Source organism: Microcebus murinus, chromosome 16 (assembly GCF_040939455.1).
Source record: "Microcebus murinus isolate Inina chromosome 16, M.murinus_Inina_mat1.0, whole genome shotgun sequence".
Classification (NCBI taxonomy): Eukaryota; Metazoa; Chordata; class Mammalia; order Primates; family Cheirogaleidae; genus Microcebus; species Microcebus murinus.
The window spans coordinates 69,790,006-69,814,028 of NC_134119.1; the positions used below are offsets into that span (position 1 = coordinate 69,790,006).

A 24,023-nucleotide genomic window follows, 5' to 3' on the forward strand; every position below is an offset into this window, starting at 1 on the left:
ACTTGAGCCCAGGAGTTGGAGGTTGCTGTGAGCTAGGCTGATGCCACGGCACTCACTCTAGCCTGGGCAACAAAGCGAGACTCTGTTTCAAAAAAAAAAAACAAGAAGTGGTAGTCAGTTGGCGGGAGGTCAGGTTGTTGGGAAAATATGATTGAGAAATTAATGAAGTGTGGCTCATAAGATCATTATTTTATTGTATAACCCTATATTACTATATTAAAGACAGAAGTTTGCAGGGTTTTGCCCTGAAGGAATGTGTGGACTCAATGGTTCACTTATTAGAGGCTGCTATCATGGGAGAGCTCTCAAATCTCCAGTGGGGGTGTTTTCCAGGAAGGCTTCCCGGTATCTCAAAATCTGTGAGCTTCCCTGTGTCTTGAAAGACAAGGCAAGGCAAATATGGCCCACAGGATGGGAGCCGGAGACAGTGAGTGCACTTTGCCCAGAGATGCGCCCCGGTGGTTATAAACAACCTGTTTTATAGAGATGGGTTTCCTGCTCTCTCCTGTCTACCTTTAAGTCCACCATCACTAATCAAAGATATATAGAGTCACTATACTTCTTTTGTTATACCTTTGTTAATTGACAACTACCTCTTAGAACCTAAAAGTTAGCCCCTGAAAGACTTTGTACCTGTTTGTTCACCTAGATAGATTAGAAGCCCCTTGAGAAGATTTTTGACCCCAACCCACTACCTGTATCCCCTAGCAACTGCATTCCCTGATATGCAAATATGTTACCCTGACAACTGGTAATTGATGCCTGTGATCATAAAAACCTCTATGAATCTAACCTTGCTGGCCTTTATGGTGATACGCCAGTCTCCTAGGTGCCCTCTCCTGTGTCATATCTGATCTTTTTATAATATAAAACTATAAACTATACCTTAGTCTCTGTGTATTCTTTTATTTCTCTCTGTTGCCTACCAATTTCCTTCTCCTCTGGTGTGACCCCCATCTTAGGGACTTGGCTCCGTGGGAAGAAGCAACTGATCTCCTCACAGGCCTGCCTCAAATACTCTCCCCCGAATATGGAGGATGAGGCAAAACTTCGTAACCCAATTTGTTCAGCTTTTGAACTGTTGGTTGTGTGATGTGCGGTCAGGCATTGTCGTGAAGAACTGGGCCCTTTCTGTTGACCAGTGCTGGCTTGCAGCATTGCAGTTTTCGGTGCGTCTCATCAATTTGCTGAGCGTACTTCTTAGATGTAATGGTTTTGCCAGGTTCAGAAAGCCGTAGTGGATCAGACCAGCAGCAGACCACCAAACAGTGACCATGACCTTTATTTGGTGCAAGTTTGGCTTTGGAGCTTTATCATTCCAATCACTGAGCTGGTCATCGCCAGTTGTCGAATAAAATCTACTTTTCATCCCATGTCACAATCCAATCGAGAAATGGTTCTTTGGTGTTACATACAATAAAAGAAGATGAAACTTCAAAACGATGATTTTTCTGATTTTCAGTCAGCTCATGAGGCACTGACTTACCGAGCTTTTTCACCTTTCCAATTTGCTTCAAGTGCCCAATGACTGAAGAATGGCTGACATTGAGTTCTTCAGCAACTTCTCATGTAGTTGTAAGAGGGTCAGCTTCGATGAGTACCCTCAGTTGGTCATTGTCAACTTCTGATGGCCAGCCACTGAATTGGTCATCTTCAAGGCTCTCGTCTCCTTTGCAAAACTTCTTTTTTTTTTTTTTGAGACAGAGTCTCACTTTGTTGCCCAGGCTAGAGTGAGTGCCGTGGCATCAGCCTGGCTCACAGCAACCTCAATCTCCGGGGCTCAGTGATCCTACAGCCTCAGCCTCCCAAGTAGCTGAGACTACAGGTATGTGCCACCATGCCCAGCTAATTTTTTGTATATATATTTTTAGTTGGCCAATTAATTTATTTCTATTTTTGGTAGAGACGGGGTCTCGCTCAGGCTGGTTTAGAAATCCTGACCTTGAGCAATCCTCTGCCTCCCAAAGTGCTAGGATTACAGGCGTGAGCCACCACGCCCGGCTCCTTTGCAAAACTTCTTGAAGCACCACTGCATTGTGCACACATTAGCAGTTCCTGGGCTAAATGTGTTGTTGATATTGCGAGTTGTCTCTGCTGCTTTAAGACCCATTTTAACTTGAATAACAAAATTGCTCGAATTTGTTTTTTGTCTAACATCATTTCCATAGTTTAAAATATAAAATAAGCAAGTAGGCCGGGCACTGTGGCTCACGCCTGTAATCCTAGCTCTTGGGAGGCCGAGGCGGGCGGATTGCTCAAGGTCAGGAGTTCAAAACCAGCCTGAGCAAGAGCGAGACCCCGTCTCTACTATAAAATAGAAAGAAATTAATTGGCCAACTGATATATATATAAAAAAAAATTAGCCGGGCATGGTGGCGCATGCCTGTAGTCCCAGCTACTCGGGAGGCTGAGGCAGGAGGATCGCTTGAGCCCAGGAGTTTGAGGTTGCTGTGAGCTAGGCTGACGCCACGGCACTCACTCTAGCCTGGACAACAAAGTGAGACTCTGTCTCAAAAAAAAAAATAAATAAATAAATAAAATAAAATAAAATAAGCAAGTAATAAGTCATTAGCAAAAAAACATAAAGTGACAAATGTGCAGTAAAATGATGTATAACATAACCACATTTATTTAAGAATGTATTCCAATATTAAATGGCAAATTTCAACATTGCTAAAACCACAATTACTTTTGCACCAACCCAAATAGGTAGGTAGACACACAAATAAATGTGTGTACACTCTTTCAAAAGGATATATGAAGCATAAATATGTTTCTTTAGGAATGAAATGCTTGTCTCATTAAAATGCTTTCTAATCACATTTATTAAAGAATAACAATCCCCAAATGAGACTGAATTGGCTATCCATGGCACTTTCTGTTCTCTAAAAGTCTTTTTTTTTTTTTGATACAGAGTCTCACTCTGTTGCCCAAGCTAGAGTGCCGTGGCATCAGCCAAGCTCACAGCAACCTCAAATTCCTGGGCTCAAGCGATCCTCCTGCCTCAGCCTCCCGAGTAGCTGGGGCTACAGGCATGTGCCAACATGCCCAGCTAATTTTTTCTATTTATTTTTAGTTGGCCAATTAATTTCCTTCTATTTTTAGTAGCGATGGGGTCTTGCTCTTGCTCAGGCTGGTTTTGAACTCCTGATCTTTGAGTGATCCTCCCCCCTTGGCCTCCCAGAGTGCTAGGATTACAGGCGTGAGCCACCGCGCCCAGCCTGTTCTCTAAAACTCTTGACACCAAGGAGAAAATTATTTACCAAACAAAACCCCCAAAGACCTCCATAAAGCTTATTTTCATTTAATAAATATAGTAAAATAACCGTTTAGGCTTCAGTTTATTTCAAGCGAAACTTTGGCAATAACAAAATGTCATGACAAAATTAAGAAGAGGTCACAAGTGGTAACAGGTGATGTAAATAAACCATAAAACCTGTTAAACTTTTCTCTTTAAGTGGCAGATTGTTCTCAGAGCCCTAAAAAGTTCAGTATAAATTGCAGGTGGTTTTGAGGAGCACTTACATCCTTTCTCTCCTGGCTGCTGCTGGCGTCTGCTCCTCTGGGCGGTTTTCCCGGACAGCATCACCCCAGAGTGGCTGAGAGTGCCGGCTCAGCATTGGATCTCACACCCACCTCTTCAAAGGGGCTGTCCGGGGAGGTGTCTTTTGGAAGGTCAGCCTGCCTGGCGGGGTCCCAGCTCCTTCTGAGCGCTGGGCAGGGGGCTGGGGAGAGGAGCCTTTGCACCCTCCGAGCCCCTGTGAGCGAGACAGCACAGGAGCCCGCAAACTCCCGGAGCAACCAACCGGCACCGGCACCGGGAGAAGGCCCCTCTCACCGCAGCCCATATCGCATATTTATGCAAGACCATCATTTTAAAGTTCGGTTGAGATTCTCTCTTGATAAGTGAAACTAAAAAGCATTTTAAGAAAATACACATGTGATCCTCGTTATTTGTGGGTTCCATATTTCTGAATCCGCTTACTCTCTAGAATGTATTTGTAACCCAAAACCGATGCTTGGCGGCTCTTTTGATGCTTTCCTGGTCATTCACAGAGCGGTGGAAAAGTGAGTCCCCAGCTGCGAGTGGACAGGGCGCCCGCCTCCTGTTTCACCTCTCGCCCCACCAACAGGTGTCCTTCTCACAGTCTACTTAGTGCCATGTTTTCACGTCGGTATGCTTTTCGTTGCTGATTTTGCTGTTTAAAATGGCCCCCAAGTGTAATGTTGAAGAGCTGTCTGCTGTCCCCACCGAGCAGGCGGGGTGTGTCTAAGGAGAGGACTCGGGTTTTAGATAAGCTTCATTTGGGCATGACTTACAGCGCTGTTGGCTGTGGGTTCAGTGTTAAATCAACGACCTATATTAAATAACGTGTCTTTGAAGAAAAGCACACACAAACCAAGGCTCCGCACTGATGGCTTAATGAGATGCGATCAGAGGCCCACAGGAACCTAACCCCGAGTCTCCCCTGGGAGCAGTGACTTCCCACAACACAACTACTGCAAACAATGAGAGTCGACTCTAAGTTTATTTTCTTCTAAATTTAACAAAATGTAGGCAATGATTGCAACTGTGAACACAGTCCCTGATTCTTAGAAGAATCAAGACATGGATCATGCGTTGATCTGTAGGACTTCCCATATTTGGCTTCCATGGCATAGCCATAAAGAGGGGCGTTGGCACTCTGTGGGCGCCACCAGGGGTGATTTTCCTGCTGTGGTAATGTCATCTCTGGCAGTGGTCTGAAGATGACTCTTTGGATAACGTGCCCACTCACTCTCTCACCCTTTTAGGGCGACAACCTCACAGCGCTGTGGCGAGCATTACACGAAATACACGGACCCCTGAGCCCAGCGCTAGCACACAGGAAGCCTTCAGTACGGGGCGCTGTCATCACCATTGTTGTGATCGTCTAAAGGAGGAGGGCGAAATGTCCAGTCTGGGTCCAGTGGGGGACACAGGCCCACAGACACCACCCCAGGTATTTTATCTACTAAGGGATTTAATACAGGGAATTAGTGCTCACAAAATTGTTGACAGGGCTGAGCCTCCTGAGATGACTCAGAGGCCCACAGGATAGTCCCACCAAGGCGCCACCCTCTTTTGAGGGCCTCTCGTGTAGCTCTGAGTTCCAGAACATCCCCCTAAAGCTGTGATCCAGGGGACCAAAGCTGCCTCATACCCCCCGGGAAGCGCAGAACGGGTTCTGGCCCACTGCTGCAGAGAAACCTCACGTTCTGCGTTTCTTCTCGCCAGGAGAAACAGCCCGATGCGGGCAGGAAAACTGAGGAAATGGCAACCAGGTCACATTCCAATGAAGCAAGAATGAGGTTCTTGCTCACAGAGCCACACCACTGCAGCAAGAATCAACACCCTTCTCCTGACCAGCACCCCCATTCTGTACTGCTGCTTGCGACGGACAGCCCGGCCCTGGCTAATCTTCCAGCCTCCAGCACAGAAACTATGAAGAAATCCAATCCTTGCGCTGTCCCTACTTCTTGCATTCGGTGGATCGGGTCCCCACTTCCCGTGTCCCCTGCGGAGCCCTCTCCTCAAGCCCACGTGCTCTAAAAGGCCTCCTCTGACTCCCTGCACCAGCCTCCAGGATGTGCCTCCCCTGCTGCAGCGGTTAAGTCGCTGACTTTGTTTGACTGCTGGTGGTTCTTGTGGTCGTGGTCAGCTTTCCACGTCTTCCCCAGGTGCGCATCATTAGCAAAACCCAATTCACCCCCAGAACTCTGTCAGCAGGTCTGGGAAATGCAGCTTCAGTCCCCAACCTCTCCAGAGAGGAGAAGAGCAGGTATGGGGTGGGATGGAAGCCACAGGGTCACCTCTGAGGAACCGCATTCACTCTGGCCAGCCCTTGCAGGATACAACTGGGAAGAACTTTCCAAGGAATTCTCTGCCTTGTCAGTGAGGGTGAGATGGCTTGACACCCTCCTGCTGTAGGCCCTGTTCATTCTCTGGGCATCTGAGGAAGATGATAGATATCCAGGCCAGTGGAAAACCTGCTGCCGGGGCTGGGCTGGGGCCTCAGGACACCCTCCCTGAGCCTTGGTTTCCCCATCTGTGAGACAAGGCTCACATCTGCTGCTGGCCATAAAACCTGGGTCTGGTCCTACCTCTGCCTCTCTCTTGCTGTGTGACTTGGGGAAAGTGCACTTACCTCAATGAGCCTCACTTATCCCAACTGTAAAATGGGCTGATGCTTTGATCTGCTCTGCTACCTCCCAAGGGGGAGTGTGATCCCATCATTAAGCAATTCATTAATTAATTTAATGATCCACTCTCAAACATTTCATGGGGCCTGGGAACCCAAAGATGACTCATGTTCAAATCCAGACCCTCGGGAGTCCCCACTGTGGGGCACAAGCTGACACTGACACAACACTTGCTCCTTCTGCTCATTCTTTCCCTCCGCTCACTCATCCTCCATTTTTCTCCATTTATCCAATAAACAGAAGCTGAGCCTCCAGGGCACCAGGGCCTGGAGACCCAGAGATGCACCAAACCCCACCCCTGCCCTGGGGGATCCCAATGCTTCAAAGCACCACACAAAGAGAATGTTAATTATTATTTGGAATAATAATTACAGCAGTGCTACAAAGGAGCCAAGAAGCTTTAGGAAGGTAAGAGCTAAATTTGCTGCCAAAGGAATTCTCACCCTCAGGCCTGGGAAGTAGGATAAGAACCTCTTTCTTCCAACTCTGATTTACTCATTCACAGGCAGGCGCTGAGCTGGGAGCTGGGGTGTGGCAGGTCACCAGTCAGAGTTGGTAGTTATATGATTGAGTTGCTCACCAGGTGGTGGGCGGAGTAGTTACAAAAAAATAGAGCACAAGATAAAGAAAGGGGCTCCGCAGAAGCTCCAGTGAGGGACTTGGTCCAGACTTACTGGGGTGGGGGTGGTCTAGGAAGGCTTCCTGGAAGAGGTGATATCTGAACTGATCTCCAGGGGTTATATTACAATGCAATGCAGTGTTACCAGGTAAAGTAGTGGAGGAAGGACATTCCAGGAAGTCATTCCTTCATTCCATTCCTTACCAATGTACAGGGTGCATGTTGTTAGGCCCTGTCCTGAATGGTGGTGTAGGGACACTGCACACCTCATCAAGGTGATGTGTATGGATTCCATTTGCCCTGTCTACCCCTGTGTCCTTCGTGCCCACACTGTGTCTCTCTCACAGCAGGTGCCCAATGCATGTGAATTGGACAAATGATGAGTCGGCAATATTGTGGTAAAATAAACTGTTTTTGTTACATGTATGTTGAGGGGAGGGGGGAATATTCAATTTTGCATCTTTTTAAAATTAGTTATTCAACTGAAGGGTAAGTAAAAATAGCTAATGTTTACTGTATCCTTACTCTCAGCCAGGCAGTGTTCTGATGCTTTGCATGTATTAACTCGTGAATCCTCGCAGGAACCTATGACTATTCTAGTGTGCAGGCAGTATGCACACGAGTGTGCATCAGTATCCCCTGAAGGGCTCATTAAAAAAATTGCTGGGCCACCGCCAGAGTTTCAGATTCAGTGGGTCCCAGGTAGGGGCCAAGAATTTGCATTTCTTAACAAGTTCCCAGGTGGTGCTGTGCGGCTGGTCTGAGGTTGGACTTTGAGAACCACTGCATTAGAGGAACGTAAAGGTGGGCAATGTGTTGCAGCGTGGTTATCAAGAGGGAAGGTGGTGCTGGGCGGAAGGCCTGCGTGAGCCTTGTGCACTGCCTGTGGGCACCTGGCCAAGCAGAAATTGGTGGCTGAAATGTTCCTCCTCATCTGCTTGCCGGGCTCCATGCCCCGGCGCAAGTCTGCAGTGCTCCTGAGGGTGCTCTTGTCTAGGACACACAAAGGACTATCTATATAAGCCAGAGGCACTCTGGGTCTGAAGGTAGATCACGTAGGACTGTGCAGGCCAGAGTCAAGTGTTTGCACTGGAGGGTTTTAAGCAAGAGTGACATGACCCTATTCAAGTTTTAAGAAAGATCCCTCTGATGAGTGGATGAACAAAATGTGGTCCACACATGCTGTGGAACACTATCCAGTCTTAGAAAAGAAGGAATTCTGACCCATACTACAACACGGATGAACCTTGAGGACATTATGCTAAGTGAAAAAAGCCAGTCACAAAGGGACAAATACTGTGTGATTCCAGTCATATGATATATCAATGTAGTCAAAATCACAGAAACAGAAACTAGAATGATGGTTGCCTGGCGCTCGGGAGAGGAAGGAACTGGGAGCCTTTGTTCCGTGGGTACAGAGTTTCGGTTTGGGAAGATGGAGAGTTCTGGAGATGGATGGCGGTGATGGCTGCACAATAATGTGAACGTACTTCATGCTACTGAACTGTACACTTACAAACCTTTTTTTTTTTGAGACAGTGTCTCACTCTGTTGCTCAGGCTAGAGTGAGTGCCGTGGCGTCAGCCTAGCTCACAGCAACCTCAAACTCCTGGGCTCAAGTGATCCTCCTGCCTCAGCCTCCTGAGTAGCTGGGACTACAGGCATGCGCCACCATGCCCAGCTAATTTTTGTATATATATTTTTAGTTGGTCAATGAATTTCTTTCTATTTATAGTAGAGACAGGGTCTCGCTCTTGCTCAGGCTGGCTTTGAACTCCTGACCTTGAGCAATCCGCCACCTTGGCCTCCCAGAGTGCTAGGATTACAGGCGTGAGCCACCACGACCCGCTACTTAAAAACCTTAAACTTGATTAAAATGGTAATTTTTTTGTTATATATATAACCACAATAAAAAAAATAAGGTCCTCCTGGCTGCTGAGTGGAGCCGGGCCTGAGGGGCAAGGGTGGGAGGGGCCACTGTGGAAGCAGGACAATGTCCAGAGAGGCTGTGAACTAAAGTAAAGTTTTAAGGCTCAACCCCCACTGGCTGACTAAATGGACCCCCTCAAGGCCAAAGGAATATCCTAAAATTAAATTTTCTGCCAGGAGGAGGGAGGTCAGACATGTCTTATCATACCTCCCTCCCTTCTAGGAGACTTCCTTTGTAATCCATTAACAGGCTTAAGGGTATGCAAGACAAATCCTCAATTTGGTCCTCAATTTACACCACAAATCTATGTCCTGTGGCTTATTTCTGATAATAGCTCCTTATGTTAAAACATTCCAAGCCTTTAGAGAAAGCTTCCTGACTTTAACCAATTACAAGCCAAAGAATCTTTAAACCCATCTATAACCTGTAAGCCTCCCCCCTTCGAGATGTCCCACCTTTTGGGGCCAAACCAATGTATGGCTCCCATATATTGATTGATGGCTTTACCTGCAACCCCCCCCCCCCCGCCTCCCTGAAATGTATAAAAACCAAACTGTAACCCAGCCACAATGAGTTTACTTGTCCAAGGCCTCTTGGGAGTGGCTCTGGGTCATGGTCCTCAAATTTGGCTCAGAATAAATCTCTTTAAAATTATTTTACAGAGTTTGGCTTTTTCCGTTGACAAGGTCATGGAGACTTAGACCAAGTGATAGCAGTAGAGGAGAGAGCAGTGGACAAATTGTGACTCTATTCTGAAGGCAGAGCCAACAGGACTTGCTGATAGACTGATTGCATGTGGGGAGTGATGAAAAAAGAGAATCAAGAGGCACCTTTCCATTTTGGGTCTGAACATTTAGGTGAATGATGGGCTTTCTAAGATGACAGAGTCGTGGGAAGAAACAAGTTTCTTTGCACAGCCGGGAGGGAGTGAAAAATTCTCTACTGCCCTCCTTAGGTTGGAGATGCCTATTATGAAATCCAAGTGGAATGTGAAGTTGGCCATGGGATGTGAGTGGGAACAAGATCAGCATGTTCTAGGAGCAGAAAAGAGGCTAGTGTGACTGGAAGACATTAAACAAGGAGGGGAGAGGGGGCAGACAGGTGGGCCAGGGCAGGTTAGGCCACTATGAGGAGGTTAGTCAGGAATTTCTGAGTCAGCCACTAATCGCTTGTGAAACCTGGGGGGAAAGTTATTGTCCATCTGTGAATTTGGTAAGAACAAGAACTTCCGTTTAATGAATGCTTGTTATGTGCCAGCCGCTGCCAACCTTTTGATGATGTGGAGTCCAGCAGGTGGAGGAAGGGAGGGGGGGTTCTCTTATCCCTTGCTGTGCAGAGAAGGAAACATGCTGCAGGCTGGGGTAGGACCAGCCCTGGAACACTTGGCTAGTATGAGCCATAACCAAGCCAGGAACCGTCTGGATTCAGAGCTTCAGCTCATCTCTTAGGATTTCTTCCCATTTCTGAGATGGAGAAACTGAGGCCCCGGGATGGGGCAGTAGCCTGGCCAACAAGCACTTGGAGGTTCTCTCCCCCAGTTCACTGGAAGGGAAACCGAAGCCAGAGCCAGGGCGGTGTCAGGTCCAGGTTCACACAGGCAGAACCTAACCGGAGCCCCAGGACGGCCCCTCCTGAGCCGCTGCTCACCCTAGAACCGGAGGGCCGCCCGCTCACGTCCAGATTCCCGGCGCCAACCTTGTTTAGATCTGCCCCAGTTGGTAGAACTACAAACGCGACCCGTTGTCAAGGAGACCTATCCGCACTCCTGATTGGCGGAGAACTCTGGCCAGTCTCCTCCTCCTCTTCCTCTTCCTCGCCGGCCCGCTTCCCGAGTCCCCGAGGGCCCTCCTCCTCCGGTCTCCACGACAACGCCAACATGGCTTCTCCGTCTCTCTGCCCGCCCCGGCACGTCTGCGCATGCCCGAGGCCCGCACGCCGGCCCCTGGAAGCCCCGCATGCAATCTGGGAAACGTAGGCCGAAGCCCGCCGCGCTCCGGTCGCACGGCTTGCGCCTGCGAGGGCCAATGGACCGCTGGTCGCGCTTCGGTGCATCTTGGGAAGTGTAGTTTTGGCGCTGGCGGGAGCGCCTTGCGGGGATGGACGGGAGTGTGTCGCCCCGCGAGGGCCAATGGGAAGCTGCCGTTGCCGTGATGCTTCCTGGGAAGTGTAGTTCCTGAGGAGGCCGGGGGCGGGGGCTTGTCGGGCGGAATGCGCGACTCCAAGTGGTGGGCTGGGGGAGGAGGGACGAGTGAGTTTGGCGCAAAGCCTGCCGGGGCATGGAGTCCCGGTGAGCTTTGTGCGCATGTGCGAGAAAGTGAGGGGGCTTGGGGGGCCTAGCCTGGGAGAGTGAGGTGAGCTGGGGGGAAAGGAGGGAGGGGTGGGGGGGGCGGTTGGACGAGGGAGGGACCGGCTGTGGGGACAAGGTCCCGGGGCCGGAGGCGGGAGGGATGGGGGAGTTGGGGGAGGGGATGAGAAGGTGGCTGAGTGAAAGGGGAGGGGGCTGGGGGAGGGGGAGGGTCGGGAAGTGGGAGGGGGCCGTGGATCCCTGAGGTAGTGAACGCGGGAGGGAGAAACCGAGGGAGGGGGTGGGGGAGGGTGTAGGGAGGGGCGGGGACGGGGAGGGGGAGGGCACCCCAGCAGGGGGTGGGGCGAGAGAGGAAAGCTGGGTGGGAAGCTGGACCCTACAAAGGAGTCAGGGGGCTTCGGTACCAGACCCCCTCGGAAAGGTTTGCGGGAAGGGGCTTCGGGGAAGGTACGGTGCAGGTGGCTATTTGGAGCGCTCTTTTCACAAGCGCGGTTGCACTTTTATAGAGTTGTGAGATTCCCGAGGATAAAAATCGTTGCCCTGTTTTATTTCTTTCTTAAGAGCACCTACCTTATGAGTTTGTTGCAAGGGATTAAATTCGTCAATTTGTGTAAAGCGCTTAAAGACTGGGTTTGCTATTATCACCTGAAATTGCCCACCCCCTACCTCTACTCCAATCAGGATGGAGTCACTTTCTTTTATATTTTAATGACTATTCCAATTTATACTTATATGTTAATCTGTTTTGTTCACAGTTGTGTCCCTTAACACCTCATGGCAACCTGGGACAAAGTGAGGCTAACTGGCTGGCGTTTACTCACTAGCCGGCTGCTGTTCTCAGCATTTTTGTTTTCTTTATATCATTTTACAGCCGAGGAAATGGAGCTACAGGGTATAAAAGGTGCTGTTGTACCTTGTGCAAGGACACATAGCTGGTAGGAGGTAGAGGTGGAACTTGCTTCAGAGCCCTTGTGCTGTAAGTAAATATTTGTCTAGTGGGCTAGTGGCTCTCAACCAGGGCTGGTTTTGTCCCTCGGGGGACATGTGGCAATGTCTGGAGACATTTTGGGTTGTCATAACTGAAGAAGTGCTACTGGCATCTAGTGGAAAGAGACAGAGATGCTGCTTAACATTTTTTGCACAGGATGCCCCCCCCCCCCAACATGGAATTGTCCAGTCCCAAATATCATTAATGCTGAGGTTGGCAGACTCGAGTATATGAACCAGGCTTCATCCATCACTTTCTCTTTGCTGCACCACTCCTAACTCGTGCTCCCAGCACCCTCTTGAGAGGACAAAGCTGTTATTAGTTCTATGTGACAGGTTTACAGGGGGAGAAATTAAGCTCAGAGAGGGCAAGTCACATGTTCAAGGTCACACAGCTGATGAGTGGCAGAGCAACAAGTTGAAGCCAGGCAGCCAAGCTCTAGAGCCTGAGTCTTAGCCATGATGTTAATTCTCCCCTGCGTAGGTCCTGGTCCCATGGGCTCTGCAATTGGGTCTGGGTTTGATTCCTGTCTCTTTTACTCTCTGAGTGTCTGTTTCTCCTTCTGTAAAGTGGAGCCCAGCTCACGGGGCTGTTGGGAAGGTTTGGTGGAGCAATGTAAGACATATGCCTCTCATTGGCTGACTCCTGGCTCCAGGGCTCCTGGCTGTGGTCTGGATCATGCTATGCAGACAAAGACAGCAGACAGCAGGGTTACAGCTGCTTCTGTACAGGTAGCACAGGGCACCTGTTGGACAATGGGGTGGATTTCCATGGTGTTGGCCTGATTTAATCACTCAGTATATGCTTTCTTGGGGACAGGCTCTGTGCTGGGTGATCTCAGGGACCCAGAGTAGTCTCCAACTGGGTCCTTTCCCCAAAGAGCGCGCTTTCTGGACAGCCTGAGATGTGAGGACCTGTGGTGCCCGCCAAGATTGCAAGCCTGGTCAGCTTGATGCCCGTGGCCTTGCTCTGTGGCTCAAATTGCTCAAATTCCAGAGGGATCTTTTCACAGCAGAGCAGGCTTCTGTGCCACTTTTGACACTTACTCTGGCCCCTTCCTGCCTGCTCCCAGGTTAATCAGTCCCAGAGTCGAAGGGTGGGTGGGAGGTGATGCAGGCTAGCTCTGGAGCCAGATAGATATGAGTGTGTGAATTCAGGTGCTGCCACTTATTAGCTCAGTGACTTTGGGCAAGATGCCTTTACTTTCTCCATCTGCAACATGGGGTAATAATACCAACCTCATGGGATTGGTATCCTATAAACTCTCTTTGGGTGCTAGCCAGGACACTGGGCTGGGAATAATATGGGTCTCTTGCCCTCATGGAGCTTAAATTCTGGTGAGGGAAGACACACAAGTAAGGTAACTCCAGATCTTCTTAAATGCTAAATGAACATTAATAAGGGTGCGTGGTAGAGAGCAGCTGGGAGGAAGGGTGTGCAGGTGCAGTGTTAGAACAGGTGGGCTGGGGAGGCTCCCCAAGGGGGTAATTGCATCAGGACCTGGATGTTGAGAAGGAGCCAGCTGAGCAAAGATCAGGGGAAAGAGGCATCCAGGGGAAGGGAACAGCAAGTGCAAGGGCCCCGAGGTAAGAGCTGGCCTCAAGTCTCAGAGGATACAGAAGGGCCAGTGTGGCTGCAGTACAGAGAACCAGGGAAAGAGGGCTAAGAGGTGAGGAAGGTGGTCAGTGCATGGGCTTGTGGCCATACTAAGGAGTTTGGGTTTTATTTTGAGCATTGTAGGAAGCAGTTGGAGGGTATTGATCACGGAAGTGACATAATACAGCTTACATTGAAGAAAAAAATCTTTGTGATTGCTGTGGAGTGATTTTACGCTGGGGTGGTAGCAGCAGGGAGACGCCCCGGGGTCCTGTGGCAGCCATCCCAGTGATGAGATGACGTGTGTGGTTCACGTGGTGGCCAAGAGCACAGGCTCTAGAGTTAGCCTATCCAGGGGCCGTCTCACTCTGCCCCCACGGCCTGTCTTAGTCTGGACTGCTATGACCAATATCTGGGTGGCTTATGACCAACTTCTGACTTCTCATGGTTCTGGAGGTCTGAGATCAGGGTGCCAGCGTGGTCGGTGGTGGTGAGGGCTCACTTCTGTGCTGCAGAAGGCCGCCTTCTTGTTGTGTCCTCACGTGGTAGAAAGTGGTGAGAGAGCTCTCTGGGGTCTCTTCTATAAGACACTCATCCCATTCATGAGGCTCCACCCTCATGACCTCGTCACCTCCCAAAGGCCCCACCTCCTGATGCCATCACCTTGAGGGTGAGGATTTCCGTGTGAATTTGGAGGGCACGCAACCATTCAGTCCACTGCATACCCTGTACCTTTGAGCTAAAAGATGTTCTCTCTTGATCTTTTTTTCTGCCACAAAATGGGGTTGGCAGCAGAACATTCCTGGAAAAGGGCAGCTGCAGGGATTCCAAGAGGTGTCATGAGCGAGCACACAGTCAGTTAACTTCCACCTTAGTGAGCGTCACATATCCACAGAGTTACTGTGACGCTAAAGGTGTGTGTAGTGGCTGTCCGTGCTCCAGCAGTGCTCTCAGTAACAGGGCCAGACCTGTAGAGTTTCTTGGCCTTTCTGTTATGAGTCTGATGGACATTGTAGGTAGGACATTGTTGGTTTTCTTGGCTTTTCCCTAATGGTCACTGCATGGCTGTGGGGTCCACACAGTGCCTTCCCCCCACAGGGAGGAGCTCCAGACAGAGGGAGCCCTAATTAGCCTGCCTCGTATCAGGAGGAAAATCGTCCAAACACAGACTTCCTCTTAGACCTCACTGGCCAGAACCAGATCACGTGTCCAGCCCCTGCCTTGTGGTCAGGGGGCTTCCCAGGAGTCCTATGATACAGGCCAAGCTGCTGTAACAGAGAGACCCCAAGATACAGTGCCTCAAATATTAATAAGATAGAACTTATTCTTTTCTCATAACTGTCCAGTGGTGTTCTGGGACGGGTTGGTGTCTGAGCCCCCTGGGGTCATTGGTGTCCCTTCTGTCCTGGTCTTCCATTACCCTTGAGTTCAGGTGCCAGCAGATTTTTTTCTGTGAAGAGCCAGATAGTAAATATTTTGGCCTCATGGGCAGCTTTGCAGGTGACCGGGTCTCTGTTGCAGCTGTTCCCTGGTAGCCCCAGAGCATCCAGGGACTGTGTGTAAGCAAATGGGTGTTGCCAAGTGTTAATAACATTTTATTTTTAAAAAGCAGGCTGCTAGGCCAGTGGTTCTCAAACATTTAGAAATCAGAAACCTTTACACCCTTAAAAATTATTGAAGACCCTAAAGCACTTTTATTTATGGGGCTTATATCTATTGATATGTGTCATATTAGAAACTAACACTCAGAAAATTTCAAAGTATTAATGCATTTAAAAATAACAATAAGGGCCAGGTGTGGTGGCTCACGCCTGTAATCCTAGCGCTCTAGGAGGCCAAGGCGGGCGAATCGCTCCAGGTCACGAGTTCGAAACCAGCCTGAGTGAGACCCCGTCTCTACCAAAAATAGAAAGAAATTAATTGACCAACTAAAAATATATATACAAAAAATTGGCCAGGCATGGTGGCGCATGCCTGTAGTCCCAGCTACTCGGGAGGCTGAGGCAGGAGGATCGCTTGAGCCCAGGAGTTTGAGGTTGCTGTGAGCTAGGCTGACGCCACGGCACTCACTCTAGCCTGTCTCAAAATAAATAAATAACAATAACAATACTTTTCATATGTTAACATACATGATATTTTTTTAAATGAAAAATAACCATGTTTTTTAAAACAAAAATTTAGAAATATGGCATTATTTTTTCACACATCTCTTCCATGTCTGCTCTGAAGAGAGCTGGGTCTTGTATCTCCTCTCGCACTCAACCTGTGGCCTCCAGAAAAGCCCCCGTGTGCTCGCAAGAGGGTGAGAGTGGAAGCGCAAATGACCTCTTAGTGTTATCACAAAAGCAGTTCTGATGTCACAGAAACCCAGACGTCCCCAGGCCATCCCAGGTTCAACCCACTGTTCCAGGGCCAACCCACTGTTCCAGGCCAGGGTTTCTCAACCTTGGCGCTATTAACATTTGGGGCTGGTCATTCTTTGCTGTGGGGGCAAGTCCTGTGCTCTGGAGGGTGTTGAGCAGCAGCCCTGGCCTCCGCCCACTAGGTGGCAACAGCATCACTCCTCTCATCCACTGTCCCCACAGTCAGAAAATATTTCCAGATGTCCCCTGGGGAGTTCAAGACCACTGCTCTAGGCTGTAGCCTTCATCCTCCCAGCCAAAGCCACAGCCTGTGTTCCCGCCTTAAGGAAGGGGAAGGAGAAAGACAAGGGCAGGTGGCTTCCTTGGGGGATGGCGGTATCACAGAAAGGGGAGAGGGGCAGATGGCTGCTGGGGATCTCTTGGCAGTCTGCCACATTCGCTGACATTCAAACGTGATTGGGGATCCGTCATGGTAGTGGCGTGTTCCAGCTGTGCTCTGGACTGAGTGTAACCCCTCCAATTCATCCCCATTGTGACGGTGTTAGGAGATGGGGCCTTTGGCACTTGGGAGGTCATGAGGGTGGAGCCCTCACATGGGATTGGCGCCCTTAGAAGAGGCACTCTCTGCTGCCTGCCACGTGAGGACACAGGAGGTGGCTGTCTGCAACCCTATGGTGCCGGCACCTTGATCTTAGAGTTTCAGCCACTAGAACTGTGAGGAATAAGTGCCTGTTGTTTGTAAGCCACTGTCAACAGAAAAAAAGCCAAAGTCTGCAAAATAATTTTAAAGATATTTATTCTGAGCCAAATTTGAGGACCATGACCTGGAGCCACTGCCAAGAGGCCTTGGGCAAGTGGACTCGCTGTGGCTGGGTTACAGTTTGGTTTTTATACATTTTAGAGACAAGGGTTCCAGGTAAAGCCATCAATCAATGTATGGGAGGCATACATTGGTTTGGCCCAAAAAAAGAGGGCCATCCCGAAGTGGGGGCTTACAGGTTATAGGTGGGTTTAAAGATTCTTTAGATTGTAATTGGCTAAAGACATGAAGCTTTGTCTAAAGACTGGAATGTTTTAACATAAACTGTTTACCAGAGATAAGCCACCATTTGTTGCAAATTGAGGGCCCAGCAGGTTTGTCTTGCACACCCTTAGGCCTGTTAATGGGTTACAAAGGAAGTCACCAAGAAGGGAGGGGGGCATGATAAGGCATGTCTGACCTCCCTCCTCCCAGCAGGCAACTTTGCCCTAGAATATTCCTTTGGCCAGGAGGAGGTCCATTCAGTCAGCTGGTAGGGGGGTGGTGAGCATTTTAGTTCACACCACCCAGTCTGTGGTACTTTGTCATGGCAGCCTGAACAGACTGTTTAATTCTGGGGGCTAGAAGTCCGAGGTCCAGGTGCCAGCATAGTTGGTTGCAGACTGCCACCCCCATGTACTTTGTTGGCAGAGAAAGAGATCTCTGGTGTCCCTTCCTCTTCTGGTAAGGCCATAGTCCTATTCGATTAGGCCCCTGCGCTTATGACCCCGCTTGACTTTACCTCCTTACAGGCCCTTCTCTAAGACAGTCACATTGGGAGAGCCTGAGTATGTGGATTCTGGGGGACATGGTTCAGTCCCGGCAGTCAGTGAGGAAGAGGTTGGGGTGGCTTTTGAGCAGGCATCCTAAAGTGTCTGCCGCAGCCGCAGGGCCTGGCCCATAGTCAGGGCAGAATAGCCTAATGTGGACCAGCGGCGCCAGGTCCGCTGTGATCCCTTTGTGTATTTTTTTTTTTTTTTTTGAGACCGACTCTCACTGTGTTGCCCAGGCTAGAGTGAGTGCTGTGGGTCAGCCTCGCTCACAGCAGCCTCAAACTCCTGGGCTCAAGCAATCCTCCTGCCTCAGCCTCTCGAGTAGCTGGGATTACGGGCATGAGCCACCGTGCCCGGCTAATTTTTTCTATATATATTTTTAGTTGGCCAATTAATTTCTTTCTATTTATAGTAGAGACCGGTCTCCCTCATGCTGCTTTTGAACTCCTGACCTTGAGCGATCCACCCACCTCGGCCTCCCAGGGAACTAGGATGACAGGCGTGAGCCACGGCGCCTGGCCTGTGTATTTTCTTGTGGAGTCCTCACGCGAGGCCGCAGGACCCTGGCGCACAGGCGCCTGGGTGTCCCCAGGGAGGGGCAGCCCAGGACGACTCTGCTGGGTCCCGGATGGGGAGTTGCAGGCCTTCTTTCGTCGCCCCGTTTAAGGGGCCTGCGGGGGGAGGAAATCGAGGCACCCCGGCGTCTCACCCTCCCGACTCCCCCCGCAGGCTGCCGTCGCACGGAGGCCCCATGGAGGCCGTGGCCCCGCCGGTGAAGCAGGAGGCCCGGGCCGAGGGCCTGACCCTGGACTCGCCGTGGCACCGCTTCCGCCGCTTCCACCTGGGCGACGCGCCGGGCCCGCGCGAGGCGCTGGGGCTGCTGCGCGCGCTGTGCCGGGACTGGCTGCGGCCCGAGGTGCACACCAAGGAGCAGATGCTGGAGCTGCTGGTGCTGGAGCAGTTCCTGAACGCGCTGCCCGCCGACACGCAGGCCTGGGTGTGCAGCCGGCGGCCCCAGAGCGGCGAGGAGGCCGTGGCCCTGCTGGAGGAGCGCTGGGTGAGCCGCGGGCGGGCGGGCGGTGGGGGGCCGAGACAGGAGACACGCCAGGTGGGGGCTTTAGCCTTTAGCACAAGCTTGGCGGGGACAGCCCACACGGGTGCCGTTGATCCCAACACCAGTTGCCTCTGGCCGATCATCCAAAAGGATTTGAAACAAGCAAAATGTGAGAACAAGGGTTTGAGGCGTATAACTCACAGGCGACTCTCATCCATCAGCACCAGAAGGATGCTGATCCAGGAATCTGATCCTCTCTTCCTGGAGGCAGGGCTGGAGGAACAATGGCAGTAGCGTGAAGAACCCCAAAGCACAGTCAGTCTGAAACTTCTTCTTTAACTTCCCGGCTGGTGCAGTCCTGCTCCGCAGCTGTCCCGCCGTCTGAGCTGGGGAAAGTTCTGTTTCTGAACTTAATTTTCTTTTTTTCGGAGTTAAAAGTAGCTTACGTGTTCTGCATTTTGTTAAGGATTCTGCGCTTTATCCAAAGGACAGGAAGAAGCTTTTAAAGTAAGATTTAAAGCAGGTGTATTAGTTACCAATTGGTGCGTGACAAACCATCCCAAGCTTAGGGACTCGAAACAATAAACATCTATCATCTCAGAAGTTTCTGTGGGTCAGGAGTTTGGGAGCGGCTTAGGCGCGAGGGCCTGGCTCAGAGTCTGTCACGAGGTCACAGTTGTGCTGTGGCTGGGCTGTCATCGGAAGGCTGACTGCTTGCAAGAGGGCTGTCCTGCCTGGCAGTGGGCAGGAGGCCGCAGTTCCTGAGCATGGCCTCTGCATAGGTGGGCTTGAGCCTGCTACACGTGTTGGCAGCTGGCTTCCCGAGGGGCAAATGCTGGGGTTTGATGACTGGTTGAAGGTGGTGGGGAGGGAGAGGGAGAGAAATACATGCCAGTATCAAGTTCCTCAATTTGGAATGTGGTATCTCTCATTTCAGGGACCAGCGTCTGCCCCAGAACAGTCTTCAGCTACAAGGGTACCTCGGGATGTGGCAGAAGGCTCTGGGGCCGGCGTTGGAAAGGAAGAGAATGGGGTGATCCCCCTAGGTGAGCAGCCACTCCCTCGCCCTGTGTTCCTGCCGTCTGCAGCACCAGGTCCTTTGTCTCTCACCTGAGCCAGGGACCGATGACCTGCTGTCACTCTCTTCAGTGAATGTCCCTGACACCAGGTCTAGAGCTGACAGAGTCCCCTGTCCTGGAGGAGCTCATGGCATGTGGGGTCAGAGTTAGGAGGGCAGGTCAGTTGCAGGGTGGTGAGTGCCCCATGATGAGTGTGGCCTGTGGGCGTGAGCCAGGGCTGGCCAGCTCACTGGAACCAAACAGCAACCCTTGTAGAGACGTGGCGTTATTACCACATTCTCCCATCCAAGTACTAACCAGGCCTGACCCTGCTTAGCTTCCGAGATCAGATGAGATCGGGCGCATTCAGGGTGGTGTGGCCTTAGACTACCATCACATTCTGTAGCTACAGAAACCGTGGCACAGAGAAATGAAAGGACTTGCCCGGTGCTGACAAAGCCAGGATTCTACCTAGGTAGTCTGAGCGTTCACACCCGATACTCAGTGAAGGGGCAGCCTCCCACTGTCGCAGGAACATCCCAGAATGGCCCTCATTGGCTCCAGTGGAGTCACTGGCTCTTCCTGGCCCAGTCGCTGCGGCTGGGGGCACTGTGCTCTTGTGCCAGTGGCCGCACCTGGTGCCCATACCCGCCCTGGGAGCTGGCAGTGGAGCTGGCTTCATCCTAGCACACTTGCTAGGGGAACGGGGAGCACCATGGCGCACCTCTAAAAAGGAAGGCAGGACGGGCAGTGGAAGGCAGAAAGATGGTTCAGGCAGCTGGTGTGGAGCTGAGTGCTGGGAGATCAGTTGCAGCCTTTCAGATGGGAGAGCATCGATTGAGCTGAGCTCAGGAAGTTCAACAGATGAAACGAAGCTGGCTTATCTCCTTGGAATTCCACAGAGCAGACTGAAGCCAGGAGAAAGGAAATGTTCTCCACCCAACTTAGCCATTCCCACTTACCCACTTCCCATTTGTCTACCCAGATACCCACTCAGACACCTACCCACCCCCTACCCCCTCCTGCCTCATACAGCACCCACCCACCTATTTGTCCCTCCACCACTGGCCTGCCATCCATCCATCTACCCTTCCACCCGGCTACCCATCCGGGTGTACTACCTTCCTTCACCCATTCACCCATCCCCACCCCCACCCCCTCCTCACACTAATCCATCAATCCTCCATCCATCATCCATCCATTTGTTCATCCATCCATAATCCATCCATCATCCATTCATCTATCATCCATCCGTCATCCATTCATCTATCATCCATTAATCATCCATCCATACATCATCCATCCATCAATCATCCATCCATCATCCATTCATCTATCATCCATCCATCATCCACTCATCTATCATCCATTAATCATCCATTCATACATCATCCATCCATCAATCATCCATCATCCATTCATCTATCATCCATCTGTCATCCATTCATCTATCATCCATTAATCATCCATCCATACATCATCCATCCATCAATCATCCATCCATCATCCATTCATCTATTATCCATCCATCATCCACTCATCTATCATCCATTAATCATCCATTCATACATCATCCATCCATCAATCATCCATCCATTCATCTATCATCCATCCATCATCCATTCATCTATCATTCATTAATCATCCATTCATACATCATCCATCTATCAATCATTCATTCATCTATCATCCATCATCCATTCATAATCATTCATCCATCATCCATTCATCTATCATCCATTCATCTATCATCCATCCATCATCCATTCATACATCATCCATCCATCCATTCATCTATCATCCATTCATCATCCATTCATACATCATCCATCTATCATCCATTCATCTGTCATCCATCTATCATCCACCCATCATCCATCCGTCTATCATCCACCCATCATCCATCCGTCTATCATCCACCCATCATCCATTCATCCATCATCCATTCATCTATCATCCATTCATCATCCATTCATACATCATCTATCATCCATTCATCTATCATCTATCATCTATCCATCATCCATTCATCCTCCATCATCCATTTATACATCATCCATCATCCATCTGTCATCCATCCATCTATTATCCATTCATCATCCATTCATCTATCATCCATTAATCATCCATTCATACATCATTCATCCATTCATCATCCATCCTACATCCACTTTGTACTGGGCACTGCCTGTGCACCAGGCGCTGTGCTGGGTACATTCCCCAGCTGCACGGGCTCCTCCCTCATGCGGCCCTGACTCTGTGTCTTTACCTGCAGGAGACACGGCCCCTGGGGCTGAGGTGCCAGCGTCAGAGGACTCCCAGGCTGTTCGCCCTTATAAGCAGGAGCCTGGCAGCCCCCCATTGGCTCCACTGGCTCCTGGCCTGCCTGCCTTCCTGCCAGCCCCGAGCGGGACCTCCTGCCCAGAGTGCGGCAAGACGTCCCTGAAGCCAGCCCACCTGCTGCGCCACCGGCAGAGCCATTCCGGCGAGAAGCCGCACGCCTGCCCCGAGTGCGGCAAGGCCTTCCGGCGCAAGGAGCACCTGCGGCGCCACCGCGGCACGCACCCCGGCGGCCCCGGGCCCGCCCTGCGCCCACTGCCTGCGCGCGAGAAGCCCCACGCGTGCTGCGAGTGCGGCAAGACCTTCTACTGGCGCGAGCACCTCGTGCGCCACCGCAAGACGCACTCTGGCGCGCGGCCCTTCGCTTGCTGGGAGTGCGGCAAGGGCTTTGGGCGCCGCGAGCACGTGCTGCGTCACCAGCGCATCCACGGCCGGGCGGCGGCCAGTGCCAGTGTGCAGGTGGCAGCGGCGCCGGGCCCCGAGGGCGGGGGGCCCTTCCCACCTTGGCCCTTGGGGTAGCTGCTCGCACCAGGAGCCATTCCTCCCTCCAGCGCTTTCTCCACTTCTGCTCAGCCCCTCCCCTCTTTCCCTCTTGTCTGAGCTTGGCTCCATGGCTCTGGTTCAGTCTGTCCTGTTCCTTGTCTCACCTCCACCCTCCCCGTTCTCCCTTCCTGATTTCTCCTCTCTCTGCCCCGTGAAGGGTGCCTCCTCCAGATGGTCTTCTCCCTCCGCTCCTTCCCTCTCTCTCCCTCTGCCCAGCCTCCCTCGCCCCCTCAGCCCCTCCCTGGAGAGCTGAGATGGAGGCCCTGGGCCCCAGCATGGAGAAGAGGAACTCAGTGAGGACAGCGGCCGGGGCCCCTCTTGATGAAGTGAGGATGACAGAAAGGGGTCTGGGTCTTGTCCCTGTGAGCCCCTCCCCAGGGCAGGTCGGGTTGGGGGAGGGGAGGAGAGGGGCGCTGGTTCCGCCGTTGGACTGGCTGTGGGCTCTGAGTTTCCCTGTCCTCCCTGTGACCCAGAGACATGAGACGGACAGACGTGCCTGCTCTCTGGGGACAGTTCACCAGCATCCAGGGAGTAATAAAGTCACTGACCCAGTGTGTAGACCGAGTCCAAGGCTCTGTCTGACAAGGCTGCCCTCTGGGCTGAGCATCTGGGGCACAGGGGCTCTGGAGTTCGCTTTCTTGTCCCCCTCTCAGACCTGAGACCTCAGACCACGCTCTTCTCAGGCGTGAGGGAGGCCCTGGCAGTCTGGGCTCAGCCCGGGAAGCAGCTCGGGAATGCTGGGGTGGGAGTGGGCCGTCCCCACGGGCGTCCTCCAGAGGCACAGTGGGCTCAAGGGAGGGACTGGGCCGGCACCACATGGACCCAGGTCTGCGTCTCAGCTTGCTGCCTTGGTCAGTGTCCACATCCACCAGTGATAATGGTGTTCTCCACCTCCTGTGCTAAGGGGGTTACTTTGGCTGGTCACTCCATTTCGTTGGGGAGGCCAAATAGTGTCAATAGGTCTCGCTGGTGGCCCATTTTGCCAAGAGAGGAGTTTCTCCAGCTGGGGGCAAGGTGCAGCCTGGCAGCTGTGGATCAGGGGTGGGGGGCATGTGGGGGCCCACTATTGGGTGCAGGCTTTGGCCAGGCCTGTCTTTTTAGGGTGCCATCTCTGCCCTGTGTCCTTGGCTCAACATGGAGTCCTGGAATCCAGACCCTGGTTCCTTCTCTCCAGGTAGGAAACCTCCAGCCTACCGGGTGCAGTGGCTTTGGACAGTGGAAAAGCAGAGATGTGAGTCTGACCGTTCCTCGCTGATATGTGACCAGCCCTCCTGGGTCCAGCTTCGCCCTGGTCCCTTGGCTCGTGTGCATCCAGTGCCTGAGCCTGGCCAGGGTGCTGAGGCTGAGCCCCCCACGAGTCACAGCTGTCCTGTTTGCATCCTCAGCTCTCGGCCCAAAGTCCAGAACTGGTGCGTCTGGTAAAACCAGGTGAC

At 51.4% G+C, this 24,023-nt stretch overlaps 1 protein-coding gene across 1 annotated transcript; it reads left to right on the forward strand.

Annotated features, from left to right (window-relative positions):
• The first annotated feature begins 11,005 nt into the window (after positions 1-11,005).
• ZNF444 (zinc finger protein 444) lies at positions 11,006-23,144 on the forward strand. Its single transcript, XM_012739970.3, has 4 exons — positions 11,006-11,122; positions 18,325-18,652; positions 19,587-19,695; positions 21,983-23,144. The coding sequence occupies exons 2-4, from the start codon at positions 18,347-18,349 to the stop codon at positions 22,564-22,566; spliced, it is 999 nt and encodes a 332-aa protein (XP_012595424.2). The 5' UTR covers positions 11,006-11,122; positions 18,325-18,346; the 3' UTR covers positions 22,567-23,144.
• The last annotated feature ends 879 nt before the right edge of the window (positions 23,145-24,023 follow it).

Bases quoted from the DNA above. Each gene is read 5' to 3' on its own strand.
- ZNF444 (XM_012739970.3), top strand. From the start codon at position 18,347: ATGGAGGCCGTGGCCCCGCCGGTGAAGCAGGAGGCCCGGGCCGAGGGC. The intron at 18,653-19,586 runs GTGAGCCGCGGG...CTCTCATTTCAG, and splicing joins CCCTGCTGGAGGAGCGCTGG to GGACCAGCGTCTGCCCCAGA. The intron at 19,696-21,982 runs GTGAGCAGCCAC...CTTTACCTGCAG, and splicing joins GAATGGGGTGATCCCCCTAG to GAGACACGGCCCCTGGGGCT.